Raw genomic sequence first — 22,506 nt, forward strand, 5'->3', positions numbered from 1 at the left:
GTAAGTATACTATTAAAAAGGAGTTAGGGGTGGCATGACAAAACATGACAACTTCTGGCAACTCAAATACACTGTATTAGTTGTCCTCTGATGAGAGCTTTGAGGGTAATGAGAAAATCAACTGTGGGAGTAGCTGTCTCTTATCACACAAGAAGCAAGGTGTGGAGACCTAAGGGCTATAAGTCAGCAATGCAAATTCTTGAATTGCTCTTTTTGTTCATTTGGTTGGTTGGTTCTTTTTTTCCGGAGCTGGGGCCCGAACCCAGGGCCTTGCGGTTGCTAGGCAAGCGCTCTACCACTGAGCTAAATCCCCAACCCGCAAATTCTTTTAAGGGTATACCCTTTGATGACGCAAGGCTCCTCCTCTTAACCCTTGACAGCAACCCCCAGTACTGTCATTTACATATAAGCCTTTATAGAACAATCCAGACCTTAACTAGGGTAAAAGCAGGGTTCTGTGATTGGTTTTGTAATTTTCTTCAACTCAGCAGTCTTTATAACTGTGAGGCACTGGCACTCATTTTTCAAGGGATAAGCTTATTTTTTTCTTCAGAGTTTGTTTTCAAACCCCAGGCTACTGGAGACCCATCTAGTTTCTCATAGGGATCTCAATAAGATCCTTCTATGGCATCGTATCTTCCTGTTATTGACCCTCCCAAGATGCTGAGTGAAAGAAAACATCGTTCTTTATCTTCCCTTAGGGTTTCCAGCTGGTGCTTAATAGATTTAGGAAGAAAGAGTATGTCTTCAGAGAGCAACTTGAGGATTCTGAGTGTGATTTGAGTAATTTAAATGTCTGATGTCTGCTGTTTATAAGGACTGAAAGGTAAGGGGGCAACTACCAGTCCCTGTATAGCTATTTCCCTGTGAGACATTTCAGTCACCTAGAACACCCTAGATACTTGGGGACCCCTGGAAAGTGAGTAAATAATTCTTCCCGAGTCACTCAGAAGAATCACAGCAGGAAAGCTATTATTCGCCTGGCATCTCTATTTGAATGTGTTCTAAACTTTGGTTTGTTTTCGTTGTTTTTTGTTTTAAATGTAAATCACATTAGAATCAAACGGCAAAATATTAAAAAAAGAGAGAGAAGGTAACAAAAATGTAAATAGAAAATAAGACAATAAGTTTGCTGAGTATTTAAAAACATTGTAAAAAACTGTAAGATCTCTCTCTTTGTGTGTGTGTGTGTGTGTGTGTGTGTGTGTGTGTGTGTGTGTAGGCCAGATGACAGTATTGGTTTTTATTCACTGGAGTTACAGGTGGTTTGTGAGCCACCAAATGAGGGTGCTGAGAACTAGATTTTGTGTCCTACACAAGACTAGTGAGCACCTTAATCAGTGAGCTACCTCTTCGGCCCACTAACCTTATTTTTTTTTTTTTTAATCTTTTGTAGGAAAAAGATTTAATTGTTTTACATTATACAAAAGCCTCATTATTGTAAAAACTAAAATGAAAGCCTAGTTTGTAAAACGGAAGTTGTAAAAGTTAACACGTATGCTTAAAGTGTCAAAAATCAAATGTCAGCACTCTTACTGCTAAAAAAAAAAAAAAAAAAAAAAAAAAAAATCAAGGAAAAGAGGAAAGCCCAAGGCGCACGAACCAACATTTCTTAGACAACAGATCCTAACTAGGATTCATAACAAAGGAGAAACCACTCAGAAGAAATTGATAACCCAAGAAACAAGTTTTCTTCACCCAGCTACAAAGTTTACCAGACAAGTTGGACTCTCCTACTTCCTGGAGGAGCTGAACTTGATTGCTCCAGTTTTCCCCGTAATCAAGCACAGGCCTTTCAGTGCCTTTCAAAGCTGCTCTTTATCCTGGTTTCCCTCACTTTAAAAGATTCCTCACCCTCTCTTTCCTTTTGCCCCTCCTCTTGCTTACTTGATCTCTTCCCCTCCCCCACTTCCTAATCGGTCCTCCCGTCCCCCCTTTTCTCAGACTGGCTGGATTTCCCTCCACACTCCTTCCCTTCCTCCTCCTCCTCCCGGGCTCTTTCTTTCCTCTCCAGTCCCCTCCCCCAGCATGCCTCCCGGCGTGCTTCCCTTCCCCCGGCCTCGCGGTCCTGCACCCTCCCCTCCCCCGCCTCCTGCCTTGTGACACATCCTGGGCCCTCTCGGAGGCCGTAGCAGCGGCGCGGCGGCATTGCTGGCCACCACCTCCTCCCTAGCCGCAACCCAGCTCAACCCGCGGCCCGCCGCGCTGTGCTGTTGCTGCAGTCATGGCTGCTGACGGGGTGGACGAACGTTCGCCTCTGCTGTCAGCATCCCATTCGGGCAATGTCACTCCCACAGCCCCGCCGTACTTGCAAGAAAGCAGCCCAAGAGGTAAGGCCAGCATAGACCTTTCTGCCTCTCCCAGAAACGTCTGGAAGGATGAATACTGGGGAGCTCTAGCGCGTAGGCGGAGGAGAGCTTCTCCCTTGGGCTGGGGGGAAAAGGATGCTGACTGTTGCCTTCCCAGGCGGTGCCTGCCTGCCCGAAAACCTCTCTGCAGGGCTTCGCTGCTGCTGCTTGTGGTGTGGAGAGGGTGTGCTTGACTTCCCCAGCTTCAGGAGCTGACATGAATTTCCCAAGCTCCGTGCTGCTGTTTCCAAAGCGGCCCCTACGTGCAGCTGGGCGGTGGTGCAGATCCTTCAGTCATTCACAAGTGCTTCTGGCTGCTGAAAAACACGGGGTACTGCTCACCCTGGAATCTGTCCTTGAGAGGACTTTAGCAGCCTTGTCTCTTCCACTCAGCCCCCGAGTGCAAGCAGGGGAGCCCTAACCAGAAGCAAGAGAGTTAATCAATATCCCTAATATGTCTGAAATTCCTGAGCCACGGACGTTATTCCTGTCTGAAAGGAGTGTCTTTCATAGCTTCCGTGGTGAAAGGAAGGAGGAATTTTTTTTTAAACGCATGTCTGAGTGAGGTTGGAATTAACTTCTAAAAAGTTATCCAAGTTTATACTGCATATATTTTTATTTTTGTTTTCGGCGTAGACTAAAAAGGGATTTGGAAAAATGGTGTGGTGAAGGAAAAGAAGCCTGTTTACCAAAGGATTCGATTTGTTCAAGATCTGTCTTTGTTCAAAGTCTTTGGGGGTGTTTACTACAGTAGTCTGGAAGGCAAGCCTTGCAGAGATCATTAAATATGGCACGTGCAAAACGTTCCTACCTCCTCTTGTTCATTTGGCTGAATGGGAATGAAGTTTAAAACCCAAGGAGGCAAAAGTTAGTAGTGCTCTGGGAATATAAGCAGTTCACGTGTCTTGTCACACAACTTCTTCTAAGTTCATGTCTGAAAAGGGGGAAAACACTACAACAGGTCGGAGTTGTCTGGCACTTAAAATTTCTTTTTAACATTTTATAACTTCAAAATCAACATTCTGGGTCTCAATCTATAAAGGGAAGCAGAACAAAGGAAAACTATGGTTAGCTGGGAGGAATTCAGAGTGATTGACAGTCTGAGAGGAAAGGGGCAAAGTCCAAGGGAACTGACGCACAGAAAACCTACAAGTTACCCTTGCTGGTCAGAATTCACTGGGACACCAAGCGGGGGGATTCCCCTGAGTGGCCATTCGATATTAATATCGTACTAATACTTTTTAACTGGTTCCTGAATAAATGTTTCAGTTTTATTAATTTTTGTCTATGGGTTAAAAAAATTTGATGGTTTCTTATGGGACTAAGTTTGGACTGAAGTCATGGAGATGCCTTTTTCTTCTTTTAGTCAATTTACGGTTACAACAAACACATTGATACACACACACACACACACTCCTGCATAGACTTCATTGTTTTCTATACATTTCCTTAATTTGATCAGATTCCTCAAACTACAAAGGAAGTAGCATTTCTAAACAAGCACTGAAAAGAAGTCATTTCTCTCTAAAGATCTTTTAACTTTTAAGGGTGTATTTAATCAAAAAACTCCTTCGACCTTACAGTAGAATAATTTTTTCAGAACTGATGGACATATTTACAACACTAATATCATATGGGGTAATACCTATGAAGCAAGAAACATAAATGAGAAACAGAGTCATTTTATTCATAAGATGACAGTGTCTCTTCTTGATTAATAACAAATAATTATTTGAGTAATGTACACGTTCTAAGTCTTGAACACTGTCCCGTTCACTCGTTCAGGAACTTTATGGGCCCCCAGAGTATGCCAAGTGCTACACTGCTCTGAATAAGGCTGACCAAATCGATGCCTTCGTGGAGCTCACATAGTGGAGAGAAAGAATAAATACATTCTTGACTGATTTCAGTTCAGATGCTTTTGTTTTGTTTTGTTTTTCGAGACATGGTTTCTCTGTGTAACCCTGGCTGTCCTGAAACTCTCTCTGTAGACCAGGCTGGCCTTGAAGTCAAGAGTTCTGCCTGCCTCTGCCTCAGGAGTGCTAAGATTAAAGGTATTTGACTGCTGTCTCTGGCAGTTCAGATTTTAAGACTTCTTTTATCATTAGATTCTGTTAATAGCTGAAAATAATAAACTTCTAAGTTGGAATCTAGAGAAATTGAATATACATTTTGATGTTTAGTTTATGATGCCACTTATAATTATTCAAACTTGTGTGTGTGTGTGTTATATGTTTGTGTCCTCAAGTGCCACAGTTCCACAACCACGTGTCTCTGTCATTCTCTACTTCAGTTTTTGAGACAGAGTCTCTCAGTGAACCCTGAGGCTAATTGATTAAGCAATTTTAGATGATCGACAAAGCCCATAAGCCCTCTGGCCTCTGACTCCTCATGACTGGGGTTCCAGGATGCACTACCACCCTCAACTTTGTATGTACATCCTAGGGATCCAGCATCAGGTCATCATGCTCATAGTAAACACGTTACCAACTTTACTGTCTTCCCATCCTAATCACTCAGATGTTTAGTAGGTTAAAAAGAGGAGGAGGAGGAGAAAGAAGAAGAGGAGGAGGGAGGAGGCTTAACAACAATATTTTCTAATCCATTGCTTTGTGCCACCCTTCTTTTTAAAGATTTTTTAAAAAAATCTTATGTGTATGTGTGTGTGCCTGAGTGTGTATGTGCAGCATGTGTGTGCAGATGGTTGAGGATGCTTGCAGAGAGCAATGGATTCCATGGAAGTGGAGTTCCAGTTAATTGTTAGCCACCCATTATGGGTACGGTACTGGTACAAACCTGGGATCCTCTGCAAGAGCAGTGTGTGCTCCTAACCACTGAGCCACCTCATCGGCTCCTCTTTGCCATCACTTTCTAAGGATTGTGAATTATCATTCCTATCTCCTGAGAAGAAATAGTGCATTTTGGGTTATTTCAGGGTAGGCTATTCATATAGTCGAAAACATTTAGCATTGGACATTAGGATTTGGCCAAGAAGAATCCCATGTATTTTTTTGTGATGGTTTGTATATGTTTGGCCCAGGGAGTGGCACTGTTGAAAGGTGTGGCCTTGTTGGAGTAGGTGTGGTCGTGGGTTTTAATACCCTTGTCCTAGCTGTCTGGAAGTCGGTACTCTACTAGCAGCCTTCGTAGGAAGATGTAGAGCTCTCAGCTCCTCCTGCACCATGCCTGCCTGGATGCTGCCATGCTCCCACCTTGATGATAATGGACTGAACCTCTGAACCTATAAGCCAGCCCCCAATTAAATATTGTCCTTTATAAGATTTGCATTGGTCATGGTGTCTGTTCACAGCAGTAAAACCCTAACTAAGACATCCTTGAAACTATCCACCTGAGTTTCAGAGTAGAATTCTGGTGGACTCCAATGCCAATACTGGGTAGCTACAGAGTGGTGGGTCTTTCCTGACTACAGTGCTCTGGTATATAAGCCAGCTTGTGTTAAGGCATATCAATTAAAATAAAAAAAAAACAGATATTAGTTTCATTTGAACTGAAAATAGGGGAAAAATTACCACAGACTTGAGTAGTTTGGATACCCTTACAGATCTACTAATGTCTGAGACAGTCTATGGCAGGATGATAGAACATTCACATTCCCATCCCAGTTTGCTTCTCTTTTGATGTAGTAAAACACTATGACCAAAGGAAATTTGTGAGGAAAGGGTTTATTCCAGCTTGGGAAGACGCTCAAGGTAGGAATCTTCAGACTGGATCTGAAACAGAGGCCGTGGAGGGGTGCTGCTTACTGGCTTGCTCTTCATGACTTGCTCAGCTTGCTTCCTTATACAACCCAGAACCACCTGTCTAAAGGCAGAACCACTGCCCGCAGCGGGCTGGTACTTCCCATACCAATTATTAACTAGGAAAATGGTCCACAGGCATGTCCACAGGACAGTCTGGGTGAGGCAATTCCTCAGCTAAGGTTCCCTCTGCCCTTAGCTGGAAACTACATTTTGTATCAAGTTGGCAAAAACTAATAGCTCACTTTACAAAATCTATATGAAATATGTTTTGAATTCCAAGTTGCTGGAGTGTACACAGTATTGACAATGGGAATGGGCTTATATTCTTGTGTATAGTTCAGAAAGAGAGATACGGTGTTACAAACAGAGGGACAGGTCTTCTAGGCTTGTTTCTTTCATTCATTCTTTAACTAATCCTGGCATTTTAGCTAAGCTCTGTGGTAGGAAAGGAAAAACAGACTAGTTTCTTTTCCCTTATGATGTAATGGAGGATGAATTGTACAAGTATTCACAGAAACACAAAATGCAAAGGGGACAAGGAACATGTTTGAAACATGTCTAGTGCCTTGATCACATTCATTGATTTAACCTGGTTAACGGAGACTGACAAGGCCTTCCTGAACCATGACTGGAATCTAAAGGTAGAACAGGAGTTATCCAGGTGAAAAGGGCACCACATGCACATTGTATACAAAGCAAGTAGTATGAAAGAACAAAAGATAAAAAACAGGAAACGTAGTATCAGAAGGGGGAATGGTTGATTTCAGCCCTGAGTTTGATCATTTCCTGCCTCCTACTCCTTTTAGGTGTATTTGGTTCTTTTTGTTCTAGAGCTTTTAGGTGTGCTGTCAAGCTGCTAGTGAATGCTCTCTCCTGTTTCTTTTTGGAGGCACTCAGAGCTATGAGTTTTCCTCTTAGCACTGCTTTCATTGTGTCCCATAAGTTTGGGTATGTTGTGTTGGGTGTGTTTTCATTAAATTCTAAAAAGACTTTAATTTCTTTATTTCTTCCTTGACCAAGTTATCACTGAGTATAGCATTGTTCAGATTCCATGTATATGTGGGTTTTCTGTTGTTTTGTTGTTATTGAAGACCAGTCTTAATCCGTGGTGATCTGATATGATGCATAGGTAAGTATTTATCTTTTTTGTGTCAATTTTGGAGAAGGTACAATGAGGTGCTGAGAAGAAGATATATTCTTTTGTTTTAGGATGAAATGTTCCATTAAATACCTGTTAAACCCATTTGGCTCATAACTTCTGTTAGTTTCTCTATGTCTCTGCTTCGTTTCTGTTTCTACGATCTGTCCATTGATGAGAGTGCGGTGTTGAAATCTCCTACTGTTATTGTGTGAGGTGCAATGTGTGCTTTGAGCTTTAGTAAGGTTTCTTTTATGAATGTAGGTGTCCTTGTATTTGGAACATATATGTATTTAGGATTGAGAGTTGATCTTGGTGGATATTTCCTTTGATGAATATGAAGTGTCCTTCCTTATCTTTTTTGATGACTTTTGGTTGAAAGTCGATTTTATTCGCTATTAGAATGGCTATTCCAGCTTGTTCCTTGGGCTGTTTGCTTGGAAAATTTTTTCCTAGCCCTTTACTCTGAGGAAGTGTCTGTCTTTGTCACTGGGATATGTTTCCTGTATGCAGCAAAATGCTGGGTCCTGTTTACATATCCAGTTTGTTAGTCTATGCCTTTTTATTGGGAAATTGAGTCCATTGATGTTGAGAGATATTAGGGACCAATGATTGTTGTTTCCTATTATTTTTATTGTTAGAGGTGGAATTAATGTTTGTGTGATTGTCTTCTGAACTGAGAACAGGATTCTCAATGGAGGAGTTAGAGAAAGGACTGAAGGAGCTGAAGGGGTTTGTAACCCCATAAGAAGAACAACAATATCAACCCATCAGACCCCCACAGCTCCCACAGACTAAACCACCATCCCAAGAGTACACAGAGATGGACCCATGGCTCCAGCCGCATATGTAGCAGAGTATGGCCTTGTCGGCCATCAATGGGAGGAGAGACTCTTGGTCCTGTCAAGTATTGATGCTCCAGTGTAGGGGAATGTGGAGACATTGGAGGGAAACGGTGTGTGTGTGTGCGGGAGCACCGTCATAGAAGCAGGGGGAGATAGCGGGTTTCTGGAGGGAAAGGGGATAACATTTGAAATGTAATAAAAATATCCAATAAAAGAAAAAAAGTAAAAAAAAAAAAGAATGGGGAATGGTGAGTGCCGGGGTTGCGGAGAGGAAGTTCAATGTTGCTAAACTAGAAGTAGATGTAAGGCACATGCTGTCGATGAGATTAGAGCAGTAGATGCTTTCATATTCTCCATAGACCTCCTTGCCTCATAATAACTTTGTTTTCAGACATTCAAGCCCTATGGAGCCTCTCTCCTTTGATAAGGGCTGAGCCTGTGACTTGGTTTAGATCTCCAGAATAAGGTACAAGATGTGCAGAATGAGTTTAGATGTGAATGAGAAGAGATTATCATTTTTGCTTTGGACATTATTGAAGGGCACTTTGGAAAAGGTAAGTTTTCATGTAAGAAATGGGATGGCTGGAGACAGTCATGCTTAGAGAAAGCCAGAACTAACCATTTAGAAAGGCCACATGAGAGAAAGGTGTCTGACCAACCCTCAGACATGTCAACGTCATGGATACACCACAGAGACGAGTCTTCGAATCACACTATCTAAAGCCAAACTATTAGTATGTCTACACAGAAAATGCAGATAACAACCCAAACTGTTGCTGACAGCTCACAGACTTGTCAGCACTAATCTTAACTTAGGATTCTGTAACTCTGCGTGATTTGTTCTGCTGCACCAAGGGACCCTACAATGCATATGAGTCTAGAGCATTACACGGCATATGGAGGATATTTTGTTTAAACCAAACACTAGTGCGTCAGGTCACTATTTTAAATCACTCTATCAAATAGATGCATTAGATGGTTGACAAGAGTGCATAGGGATAACCGTGTTATTGAACTGCAGTACAGTTTAGGCAGATCTGATCAATTAAGCCGGTTGTTTGTCCTCAGGTTATACTTAGGAATCAAAGCCACGGGATTCGGTTTAGGAGGGAGACTGAAGCTAAGCATTGTAGCGTATACCTACAATTCCAGATACTCAGGAGAACTGCAGTCTCAAAATAATTTAAAAAATAACAACAATGTGGGGCTGGAGAGATAGCTTAGTGGTTAAGGGCACCAGCTACTCTTCCAGGGGTCCTGAGTTCAATTCCCAGCAACCACATGGTGGCTCAACAGCCATCTGTAATGGGATCAAACTTAGTGGCAGACGATTTGCTAGAAGACAAAAGCCATGGGCTTAGTTCCCAGCAGTGCCAAATCCAGAGCAAATCAAAGAGTAGATTGAAGTGAATTTGTTGATGGGTAACTACTGGGAGTGAGAGGAGGAATTCTGCTTATGCAACTTTATGGTTATTTGACTGCATTAAAACAACACCAGGAGAGGAGCACGTTTTGGAGAAGACCGATCCCAAACTTAGCTTTAGATATGAGGCATTTCATGTGCTTCCAGATATCCAAAAAGAAATGAAATTAATTGATCTACAGGATCTATAAACCTAGAACTAAGAGGCCTGACTTGAAAACCAAAGTGTGCTATTTGTATATTGCCCAGAGCAAAATCCATAAACATTCAGAGCTCCTCAGGGCCCTAGGAGTGTGTGCTAGGGAATTTGCCATCCACTCATGGTGCACATCACCTTGATGAAGAAGTATCATGGCGGAAGAAAAAATACAGTTGCTTGAGTGTTTACTGCTCTAGTTGGCAACATATAAGGCCTAGAAATGAGGCATACTGAAGTTTCATGCAATAATCAACTTCATTTGGAGGGTCAGGCGATTTACCCTCTGAGGGTTAAGAAGAATGATGTACACACTGTGTTCAATCACACGGACAAGCCGTATGTGACATACGAATAACAGCAGTTGGAGTAAACCCACTCCTATCCACTGTACCTGCAGGAAGGGGCACAGTTCCAAAAATACTCGAATTCAAAGCACATTCCAAGAACAATTCTGTGTTTTTTAAGACAGTGAGGTCACAAGACTCTTGTTTCTTGGAATTTTCTCACAAGCATGCAAAATTCCCCTTGCAGGACTCCATTCTTGGACTGTGTTCCAACACCTACCTCTCTTTTTATTTTTCCATTTATATCCATTCATTCATTTTTTTTTCTTAGATAAAATGTCTCTGTATATCCATGGCTGTTGTGGAAACTCATTATGTAGACCAGGTTGGCCTCGAACTCAGATAGCTGCCTGTCTCTGTCTTCTAAGTGCTGGGAGTAAAGGATGAACCCCCACTGCCCACACCTAACCCCTTTTATTTTTTTAAGTGCAGGACATCCAGAGTGGTCTTGGTTTGAGATGTTGTAGATAAATCTAGTTGTCATTTGATGCAGTAGTATCCTATGGACAGATACATTACATTATTACAACAGTAAAAGCATTGTGTGTAATACTCTGCCAACAGGAACAGAGATCCAAACAATGTCTATTAGTTGCATTATTGTATCGATGAGAAAAAAATCTATAGAATAGCTTGGAAAAGAGACCCATATGATTTGTAGTTCTAGTATCTTATAGAATATACATTCATATTTAACCTTTAGTAGGAAAACCAATGTTATAATGTCTGATGCAAATGGGATGTGAATCAAATTCCAAGGAGAAGTTAAATACAGTCCTTTCTTCAGATGAATAGATGAGCCTGTTACCGTCCCAAGGTCCACTCATAAACACAGAATCATCAATAAAGTAACTGCTTCTGTAGTGCATAGGGCTCAACTTGGGCCCAGGTGGGCAGACTTGGCTTCTGATTATGTGTCCCCATATCTCTGTTTGCCCTTATACTGGAAGTTCGCTATCTTTCTGGTGATTTCCACTGTCTCCTGGTCCTCAGCCCATGTCTTTGATGGCCCAGGGCTGAAGGAGCTGAAGAGGAAACAGTAATGTTTCAGTGCCTCCATCTGCAATGAAGTTTCCTAGTTTCCTTGTGGAGAAGTAAAAATTGGGCAAGTTAATGTATCAGCTTGGTTACTTCCTTTTGACATAATACTAGGGAGTTTAGAGTGTTCATGACTATGAGTCTATTGCTGGAAGTTATCTTATAGCCTATATTTAAGGGTTTATGAATTAACCATAATAGATGAATGAAAACATCCAGATCCACTTGTTGAACTGGTGAATTGCCCTGTGTACTTGAAGAACCAAGGTTGATTATCTGTTGATAAGAAGGAATGATGTAGATAAAATGACCTATTTTGTGTGTGAGTGACCCACACTCACATACCCTAGTGAACTTTGTTTAAATGTTTGCTATTTGCCAGATTCTGAGACCCACTGGAAGTCACATTGTCATGATATGCAAGAAATTCTATGATGCTGAACATGCATCTTCTTGATGAGTATGAAAACTTGATTTTTACATTATTATAATTTAATTACTTCAGCTAAGGGATATCTTTCAATTGTTTAAGTCAAACTTTGTTTCACTGAGGCCACATCTTTGTTAAGGACAAAGTATAGGCCTGGAGAGATGGCTCAGTGGTTAAGAGCACTGACTGCTCTTCCAGAGGTCCTGAGTTCAATTCCCAGCAACCACATGGTGGCTCACAACCATCTGTAATGTGATCTGATGCCCTCTTCTGGTGTGTCTCAAGACAGGGACAGTCTGCTCATGCACATAAACTAAATACATAAATAAAAAAGGAAAAAAGGGATGAAGTGTATTTGCTTCTGGCACTCCAGTGGCATGCCAAGCTCACTTACTGTCACAGAATCCATTTCCTGTATTCCCTAAGCACTGGCCTTCAAGGTTCTTTTATTCTGTTTTATAATTCTCACATTTCACTCTGTTTTTTTCCACCAGCACCTTTAAAAAGTTAAATCAAGGCTCACCCCATCCCCTTCTTTCAGCCTCCCTTTCAAATATTTGAGAGCCTATTATGCTATTCGTGTGCTGAAGAACTTCCATTCATTTGAGCTGTTTACTCTAAGTGCTGTAATTTCAGAATAATAAGCAAGGAACAAAGATGTTTCAGATGGGCTATCAGGAAAGACATTTCAGAGGTAATACTCACAGAGTCCTGAAAAAATTAGAGTCAACCATCAAAATTTTAGGGGAAAGAAGAGATTTCTAGGCAATGGGGTCAGGAAATCTACTACCTGCAGTAGTACAGCTGGGGATACCACAGGTAAGAGCATAGCGATTTAGGGAAGAGGTCATAGGTGTGGACTGAGAGAGCCCTAGAGGCTTGGCAGGTCACCAAGAAAGGGTTTGCTTTATGATGTTAATGAGGAGCCTTGGAGGGTTAGAGCAAAGGAGAGATCTAAAATCTTTACTTTTAAAAGTTGTCCTGATTTCTATATGGAAAACAAATACACAAAGAAGATGAGAAGAAACCAGGAAGATATACCACTAATTAAGGGGATAATGTTCTGAACAGTGGTGGAGGTGAAGGAAACACTGGAAATAACAAGATGTGTTTCGATTCAGTATCCATCCATCCACCCTTCCATCCATCCATCCATCCATCCACCCACCCACCCACCCATCCATCCATCTATCCATCCATGTTGAGATAGGGTCTCCCTAGGTAGCTGGGGCTAGCTTCAAACTTGTGATTTCCTTGCCTCAGCCTCCACACCTGTCTCAGCATAGAGCACTGGCATTTGCTAATGGCACTTGGCAGATGAGCAGAGGTGTGGGAGAGGAAGCTAGCTCAGTAGAAGTTCACAGGTGTCTCTCAGGCTAGTAAACCCTGGGAAATCACCGAGGAACTAACTTCTCCAAATGAAAGCTGTAATCCTACTGTGTGGAAAGTAGACAGTTCTGGAGAGGACTTTGGGCTTGGCTCTTGTGCATTGTATTTTCATAATCACTAAGAGGTATTAAGTGGGAGTAGTGGGAGTACTATCATTTCCATATCTCCTAAAAGGAGTGAGTAATGTGTTTCTGGTTGTGTTGTTTTTGACAATGCTTCTATTCTTTAGTGGGTAGGGGAAGAAGAGTTCTAGTGGGTTTGTGTTGCTTTGAGATTTTCTAGATATTTTATATTTTATAGTTTCTAGATATTTTTCTTTGATCCATTGTTGTTATAAAATGACCCCTCTCCCCGTTTTTGTTCTATGGGAATTAACATAAGGTATGTGCAAGGTCTTGCTTTTTTTCCATGCCTTTAGGTGAGACTTCCAAGCATCATGGAGCTCAGTTCCTTTATAGCCTCAGAGTCATTCTTAATTCTGTGTGGCGCTACCTTTTCCAGTTCAGAGCCTCAGTTTCTCACACCAGAAACAAGCAGTATTGGTTTTTACGCTTCCTGTTTTGTGGCCCAGTTGTTTTTTGTAAGGAATTTGAAATGCCTGGAATGTATCTGCACGGAATATGCTTCTTCCTAAGTGCTTGGGATGGGAAGCAGTTTAATTAATTAGTTAATTGTTTAGAAATTTGCATAGGCTCCACAGGCTGAACATTCTTCATCTGAAAAGGTGAAATCTGAAATACTCTGTCAGTCTAGTGCTCAAAAAGATTTAGATTTCAAAACAGTTTGGAGGTTAGTTTGTTTTTTGTTTGCTTTTTTTTTTTTAAATTAGAGATATTTGAATTATCTCTCTTTACTTTTACTTACAATGTCCCACCTGGGATTAAATTCTAAGTTTTTAGTATCTTTATTGGAAAGACAATGTGTGAATGTTTTAGTACTGTTGCCTATTTCTTCTCAGAATTAGAAGTCTGACTAGCATGGACTGTTTCATCTATTCTGTAGACCATGTATGCATGCTCTATGTGACTGGTCAGAGAGTATCTATTTCAGTACGGGTGTTCAGAGGCATATTATTTCTTCTGCCTGTATTTTGTTGAGTTATTTGAACTTGGTTGATCCATGGGAATTTCAAAACAGTTTATAAGAAAGGCTCTAATTGTCCTAGATTTGAATAAAATTTCAATAAAGGGACCGATTGAGGACGACACAGTACAAAGTGATATTTTGTGGTTTCAGAAATTAAGAAAAATTCTAAGCTTCATCATTCAGAAGAGAATATATAGGTATGAGAATGATTTAAATAGGAAAATTTTCATAGAATGCCACCCAAATAAACATTGATTTCTTTGAGCTGTATGGATCCTTTACATGAATACAGAATAAAGTAAAAAGTTGATAGATATTTTCCAAACTTATAGGACTGTCTTGGTTCTGTTTAGGACAAATTCAGTCTGAGTTGGATTGGTGCCAATCTCTACTGAGAATAAGTTATGCCTCAATACAGGATGATCTAAGTGAATACCTCATAATATGTATTATGTAATATGTAGTATGATGGCTCAGCGGTTAAGAGCACTGACTGTTCTTCCAGAGGTCCTGAGTTCAATTCCCAGCAACCACATGGTGGCTCACAACCATCTGTAATGGGATCTGATGCCCTCTTCTGGTGTGTCTGAAGACAGTGACAGTGTACTCACTTACATGAAATAAATAAATCTTTTTAAAAAAAGTAACAGACGAGTAATTTTTTTTTTTACATCTGCTTAGGCTAAAAGAAGTTTGTTTTTTTTCCTTCCTTCCTCCCTTCCTTCCTCCCTTCCTTTCTCCCTCCCTCCCTTCCTTCCTTCCTTCCTTCCTTCCTTCCTTCCTTCTTTCCTTCCATTGTCATGAGCAATTATTTGTTCTATATAATAAAGGAGCACCTTTGCTTCCCACTGTCTTCAGTGATCCTACCTTCCCAAGTGCTTTAATGCCACATGTGGGCTGTTAGCGTCTCTTGATCTCCTGCCTCCCTCATCTAGATCCCTTCTATGTCTTTCATAACCCTGTTTCCATTTCTATCTATATATGGATATATGCAGAGATAAGTGCATAGATAGACATATATTTAACTTTAGATTCTGTGAATGAGAGAACGTGACATTTGTCTCTCTGAATCTGGTTTATTTCACTCAACCTAATGATCTCTAATGCAACCCATTATTCTGCAAATGTCATAATTTAATTTTCTTTACGGCTGGATACAATTTCATTTTGTACATGTACATTTTCGTTATGCACTCTTTTCTTTCTGGATATCTAGGCTGATTCCACATTAAATTCTGGATTCTGTGAACAGTTTAGCAGTCAACATGGATATCCAAGTACTACTATGGAACATATACATACCCAGGAGTTGAATAGCAGGCCATGTAGCAGTTTTAGTTTTAGCTTTTGGGGACCCTACTGGTTTCTGTAATGGCTGTTCCAGTTAATAATAGTCAACTCCAGTTACCCAACTCCATACTCTTCCTTTCTCCCTTTAGAAAGCAGGCAAACAGACAAATAAGAAAAAAACAATCAAACCAGAATAAAAAACAAAAACAGAACAAAGAACAAGCACAACACACACACACACACACACACACAGACACACACACACACACACACCATAAAAACACAAACTTGGAAATCAACAGGTACAAACAAAAGGCCAATAAGACAAAAACTACCCAAACAAAACCATAGGAGAGCAAACGTCTACAAAAATGCCACTGAATTCATTTTGTGTTGGTGGGCCTGGGCCTACCTGTGAGTGTGGTTACCCAGTGAGACTCCATTGGAATCAATCAATTTTTCCTTTGTTTGTGGTTGTCAGTTGGAGAGAACTTCTTGGTTAGGGATGGGAGTTTGCATCTGCTTCCCCATCTCAGCTCAGACGCTATCTGGGTTGAACCTGTGTTGTCTCTGTGCATACTACTGCTGTCTGTAGACGATAAGAGTTTATATGCATCTCAGCCAATTCTAGCTTTGAACCAAGGAGTGAATACAGAAAATTTGGCTCAATTCAGCATTATGTTTTGTCTTCTTTTGCTTGTATCCTGAGAATTTACTCCAAAACATTTTCAGGGTTGAGATGGTATTACCAGAAATCTTGTTGTACTCTTAATTCAGTTCTGTTTAGAGTTTGTATTTGTTTTTTAAATTAGTTTTAAGTTTCATTTAACTTTATATTATGTAATCAATGTTTTGCCTGCACATATAGATGGGCGCTCTGTGTGTGTGTGTGTGTGTGTGTGTGTGTGTGTGCATGCGTGCGTGTCTTTATTGCCCCTGGAGGTCAGAAGAAGAGGTGTTGGATCCCCAGAACTGGAGTCACAAATGATTGGGAGCCACTATGTGGGTGCTGGGACCTAAACCTGCAAGGGCAACGAGTGCAGAAGCATCTTACCAGACCCAATTTCATTCTTTTAAAGCATGCTGGATCTTAAGGCAAGAAAAGGTTTTAATAGTTGATCTTGAGGAAAGTAGCTAGCCATCTCTCTGTAGGCCACTCCCTCAAAGGAGGTATTTATAAAGGGAAGGCTGATCTTCTAGGATAAGGAGAGAAAGCTATTTTCTACTTGTGAGGGAGTCAGGGATGTAGTCTCAGCTCTATTTGGGGTACATTCTAAGGTTCAAAATTCTACTCCTTTGTAATCAGCATTCTTACTGGCTATCAGTGACAGACTCAGTAGACTTACCTGACATAATTTTCAATCACCACAACTAATAAGATCTTCAGACTTGATTGCTTGTTTGTTTGCTTCCTTGCTTCTTTCCTTCTTTTATTCTGAGGACTAGGAAATTTACCATACATAAAAAAAGGGGGTATGGCATAGACTTTGATGAAAATTTGTTCCCCAGCACTAGGGACAGATGGCCTGGCCAGTTCTCTGAAGAGTTTAGAAGGTGGAAGAGAGTCTCTTTGTATGCCTTTGGTTATCATTCATTTCCTAATGAAAAATATATGATAATTTAAAGCGGTAACAGTTCTCTGCTTCTCAGTTTAAAGATCTGAGCCTCCTTATTTTTTTTTCCAGGAACTGTACATTCATGGGAATCCTTTCCTATCACAGACCGTATAATAATTATTACTTCTGTAATGATTCCATGAAGTAGCCATAGATAGCCATCACACTTAACCCCAGGATTAGTCAGATTGACTACACTCATATGTCATGCATCAATAATCTGCTTTTTCTCATTGGTAAGGAGCTCAGCGTGCTGCTCAAATAAATCCAGGCTCATCCAACCACTCCTCTGATTTATCCCTGTTTTTCCTGAGGTATTTTCTATACAAATGAATAGAAAGAACTGTTAGCTGGGTATAAAATTGCTAACCAGATAACCGAAAGGTAAACATCTTTGTCTCAAGTGTCAAGGAAGTAACAAAATGAAACAATCATGGTTAGGCCCAGGGCAAAGTTTGGCAGCATGGGGGAAGGGTCCTTGCACTGCTGAAATAGGGCTATTGAGGACCACCAAGCAGCTGGCACTGCTGTGTGCCTAAGGAGGCTGGTTAGAACTTGGGCTATGCAGTGAAGTTGATAGTTGAAGACTTAAAACGGGGATTCAGTGTTGCCATGTGAAAGTGCTTTAGTCACGGTTTCATTGACCGAATATTCCAAGGGTGACATTTAGAAAACCAGCAGGTAGTTTGGAAGCTCACAGGAAGCAAACAGATAACAGAAGAGACAAATCTCTCTCTTTTCTGGCTTGGTAGGTTTTCTCTAGCACCTAACGGAGCGCCTGCAGCCAGCTCGCAGAGTCAGAGGGTGTCTAACACAGCTCCATAGTCACAATACTGAACAAAGAAAGGTGGATTTAGATTCCAGGGTGACAGTCAGTGACCTGGTCATCAACACACGCTGTCTTAATCTGATGTGTGCCAGAAACCTCCTTCCAACAGTGGTGTAGTTCTGGGAGAACAATTTCTTTGGTTCTAAGAAGGGGAAAAATGCTGTTTTCTCTTCTCTGCATTGAGCTGTATTGGAAAGAAGGTTGCCACTGAAAGCGGAGGTCCTATAACAGCTCAGCTGACTTTGTCATTAACCCACATTCTCCCAAAGACTGTGAAGAACGTGATCCTGAAGTGGAAACAGGGCGGGGTGGAGAATAATGCTGGCCTTCTTCTCAGGGACCTCCTTCTGTAATAGGATCCCAGATCATCTCAGATATTAATGTGATGTCATTTTTCTGTTATGCATGCATCTTTGTCAAGGGCTGGAGACAGCGAGTGCATGGGTAAAGAAAGTGAATTCAGTGGGCAGGCACCAACTGCATTGAAGAGGCTTGAAGAGGAATATAGGAAGCAGTAAAGGGCCAAGCAGCCTAGCAAGGCAATGCCAATCTTTAGAATACAGTGAGACGTGTCTCTAAGCGAAGAGTACAGATTAATACACTAGGATGAATTAGCAAAGTGGAGAGACTGGCACAGAGTGGGTGGACGGTACTGGTGCTTGTGATGGGAAACTGTAATCTGATCACTGGGTTTGCTCGGTGGTACCATTTCCTTGATCCAGGAGCTGTGTCCTTTGATCCCTCCGCTTTCGCTCTGTCTCTTTTTAGGAGTCTCCGTTTTTTTCTATGAAGTTTTTACTACCATGAAATGATTTCTTCATATTGTTTAGCATCCCCTGACTCTTCATCTTTTTCTTTGTTCAGTGTACCCCGATCTGATTTTCCCGAAGCCTTCGCTGTTAGGTTCTTGACTGTTTGTATTACCTCTCTTGATCTTACATCTTTCCCACACACAGTCTTTGCCTTTTGAGCAGCGACTTCTCTTCTAGGAGGAGCAGAATCACAGAGCCCTTCAGCAGTTAGCATCTCTAGGCCTTGGCCTTCTTTTTTATTATTGCTATTATTTCTTTGATTTTATGCATTCACTTTATATCCTGATTACCGCCCCACTCCAGACTACACCCTCTCACAATCCCTTACCCCTTTCCCCCTACCCCCTTCTCCTCTAAGAGGGTGGAACCCCTCCCCCCGCCCTAGGTATCCCCCCACATGGCACAGTCTTTGTAGGGCTCGGTGCATCCTCTCCTACAGAGGCCAGCCCAACTAGAAGAAGATATCCCACAAGATAGGCAAGAGCTTTTGGGATAGCTCCTGCCCCAGTTCCTCGGGAAACCCATGAAGTCTGAGCTGGCTGGACATCTGCTACACATTTGTGGGGGGCCTAGATCCAGCGTGTGTAGGTCCAGCCTGCGTATGTTTTTTGATTGATGGTTTAGGATCTGAGAGCCCCAAGAGTCCGGGTTAGTTGATTCTGTTGGTCTTCCTGTTGTGTTCATAGCCTCTATGGGACCCGCAGTCCTTCCTCCTATTCTCTCATAAGAATCCCTAGGCTCCATTCACTGTTTGGCTGTGGTGTCTGTGTGTGAGTCAGCTGCTGGGTGGAGCCTCTCAGGACAGCCTTGCTAGATAGATGACTGTCTGCAAGGGCAGGCAGCATGTCAGTCTCATAATCTGAAGGCTTTCTTTTCAGTGAAAACATTAGACTTCACAGACTGATTTCACTTCTGACGTGTGGCACAGTCCTAAAGGTTTGGCAGTGGTGTTTAGAATTAAGAACCGCAAATACATAGGAAAAAGGATCTTTTATTTAATGTATCCCCACAGGGAAGATGTTCATCGCTTAAGTATCTACCAAGACTCTAAAAAATGGAATTTTTGCCTTAGTAGTGAGCTGCAATTCTGAAATCATAGTAGCCTTCTTATTTAGAAATTTCCCTGAGGTTTAGCTCTAGTGATTTCTTGACTATTGTAAAAGAGAAAGGCGACAAAGCAAAAAAAATTAGATCTTAATTGCTGCTGGAGTAACTGGCTTAACTTTCACAATCGGAGGTTTCTTATGGGAGGAGAGAGAGAGGTCAATGAATGCTGCTTTTCGGTAAATTCTGAGTGAGGGATGCCAAAAGTACAGGAAGTGTCTCTAGATTGCCTTACGGCACATCTAATGCACAGAAAACTGTAATGAAAGGCCTAGAACGGCTGGCGTGGAGCAACGAGGCTACAGTATCTGCTGTTCTAGTCACCAGAGTGCTGATGTGCTTTCGCTTGTCAGAGTTGTTTGTCCATTCCTGTCATGTGACTCCATTCACATGGGGGGGGGGAAGACAGTTGTAGTCTGATGGCTGAAGGAGAAACACAAGTCTTTCTTTAGAACATCTTCTTCCCTGCCCAGTCTTCAGCACAAGACCAAGGTGAAAAGTGTGCTACACATCTCTTGTGTTTCTCCTTGACTTTCTCAAGGACCCTTATTTTCTTCTGATCATAGTCAATCATATTACTGCACCAGTATACATATATACATACATACATATATATACATATATATATATACATACATACATATATAAACACACACACATATATACACATACATATATACATACATATATATACATATACACACATATCTATACATATATACACACATATATATATGAGATACAAATGCACTCAGCCTATGCTATATGTAAGTGGGTATAGTCACAGCACTTCTGTTGATCATATTTGTTTTTTTGTAGGGAGGGATTTTATGTGTTTGTTTGTTTATTTATTTATTTAATCTTCTTTGACAGAGTCTTTCTGTAGCCATGTGAAAGTGTCCCGAGGGGTGGTGACTGCAGTGGGTAAACAAGAATTTACCAAGAGTCCAAACAGGCAGAGAGAAAATTGATTGAAATACACTTTACGAATGGCAAGTTCTTAGAGAGCGGATTGCTGAGGGGATCCTGGTTCTAGGAGGGGATGGGATTCTTTTTATAACAGTGTAAATAGTTGGTGTGGTGTTACTTGGTCTTATCTTGTGAGTCATTGGTAGGTATCCATATGTGGGTGGGCAGGTGAGCTTCTTAGTGTCTTAGGGGATTAAAGTATACAGTGTTGTCTCTCTGGGTTCATCATTTAAATAGAGTGCTGGGTATCAAGCTCTGAACGTCATCAATAACCGTGATTACTCTCCAAGTAGGTCATGGTCCACTTGTTAAAGCATGGGGAACCTCGAGCCTTTTGTCCCTTCATCTGTTGCCTTGTGCTTTTGCAGTCCTGTCTCACCTTACCACGTACTGGAATTACAGATGCACTAGTACACGATTTTCATTTAGATACACACTACCTCTACCTGCTATCCAGACGAACGCAAAGGAATGGGGTGGATATTTTGAGTAAACAAAATTCCCCACTGCAGGAAACCTAAGCTAGCAGATTGGGACTTTATCAGAGTTAAGAATCTTTCTGCTTGGCGCAGTCACCATGCATATTTACGTTCCACCACAAGGACAGGTCAGCTATTGCTAACCCTTAAGTATGGTGGAAATGTCTCAGTAGTTTCTACTGCACGTCTAAGGCCTCTATGCTCATACTAGCCCCAGGAATTCCTCAACTATTCTGACTCAGTGTAACGTCCTTTCAGCTGAACTCCCACCTCCGTATACAGCCATCGCCAGTCCAGGAACAAGCGGTATTCCCGTCATCAACTGTCGCGTGTGCCAATCGCTCATCAACCTGGATGGTAAACTTCACCAGCATGTGGTTAAGTGCACAGTTTGTAATGAAGCTACGGTAAGTGGCGATGTCCATTCAAAAGCATAAATCAATAACTGATGTCTTATTTCTAAAGGGAGTCCTTCAGCAGTGTTATTTAAGCGCCAATGTAGGCTGTGTACCAACATGATGATCTCTCTTTTCTTTCCCCGGAGTTGAGGACTGAACCCAGGGCCTTGGGCTTGCTAGGCAAGTGCTCTACCACTGAGCTAAATCTCCAGCCCCGTGATGATCCTTTTCATTTTTTTCTCCTGCCTGTCTATCTTTAATTATATAAGAATGCCTCTGCATGTTTAGGATAACACCATTAGGAAATTTCTTGGTTAATTTAGATATAGTGTTGCTTTGGTTCTTTACATATTGCGGGCTTTTATAGTTATCTTCAGAATATGTCCATTTTTATTTCAGTGCAGATCTGCTGGGCTTTACTGCACATGTGGTCTTTATGTAGAGAACTATTTATTTAATATTCATATAATATCAGTATTCTTTTTCCTTATTTATGAATTTATTATTATTTTCTGTGCCATACTGCTTATTTGCAAATAGCTTAGAATTTTATTCTACTTGCTGGATTTCAGTGCAATACAATGTAATTTTTAAGTAAATGAAGGTCACTTTTAAAAAGCTGATCTTTGGGGTTGGAGAGATGGCTCAGAGGTTAAGAGCACTGGCTGCTCTTCCAGAGGTCCTGAGTTCAATTCCCAATAACCACATGGTGGCTCACAACCATCTGTAATGGGATCTGGTGCCCTCTCTGGCCTGCAGGAGTATATACAGGTAGAATACTGTATACATAGTAAATCTTAAAACCAACCAACCAACCAACCAAACAAACAAACAAAAACTCAAGCTGATCTTTGGGCAGAATAACTAAACCTAAATTTTAATGAAATAAATTTTCTATCGGAAGAAAAACTAAATACCTTTTTACAGTTTAAATTAGTACCTGGTAAGGGCTATACTATTTAGTTGATCTCTGTTCCTACTTGTATAGACTTTACATATTTTTTCAGT

The 22,506-nt window shown here is 41.2% G+C and overlaps 1 protein-coding gene across 1 annotated transcript in view; it reads left to right on the top strand.

Moving 5' to 3' along the window:
* The first annotated feature begins 2,162 nt into the window (after positions 1–2,162).
* Positions 2,163–22,506, top strand: part of Pip4p2 (phosphatidylinositol-4,5-bisphosphate 4-phosphatase 2) — a 47,261-nt gene continuing 26,917 nt past the window's right edge. Inside the window, exons 1-2 of the mRNA NM_001024900.1 lie at positions 2,163–2,330; positions 21,359–21,507. Of these exons, the coding sequence (NP_001020071.1) occupies positions 2,225–2,330; positions 21,359–21,507 (255 nt within the window). The 5' untranslated portion in view covers positions 2,163–2,224. The remainder of the gene's footprint in view (positions 2,331–21,358; positions 21,508–22,506) is intronic.

This window comes from Rattus norvegicus, chromosome 5, assembly GCF_021556685.1.
Source record: "Rattus norvegicus strain SHRSP/BbbUtx chromosome 5, alternate assembly SHRSP_T2T, whole genome shotgun sequence".
NCBI lineage: Eukaryota > Metazoa > Chordata > Mammalia > Rodentia > Muridae > Rattus > Rattus norvegicus.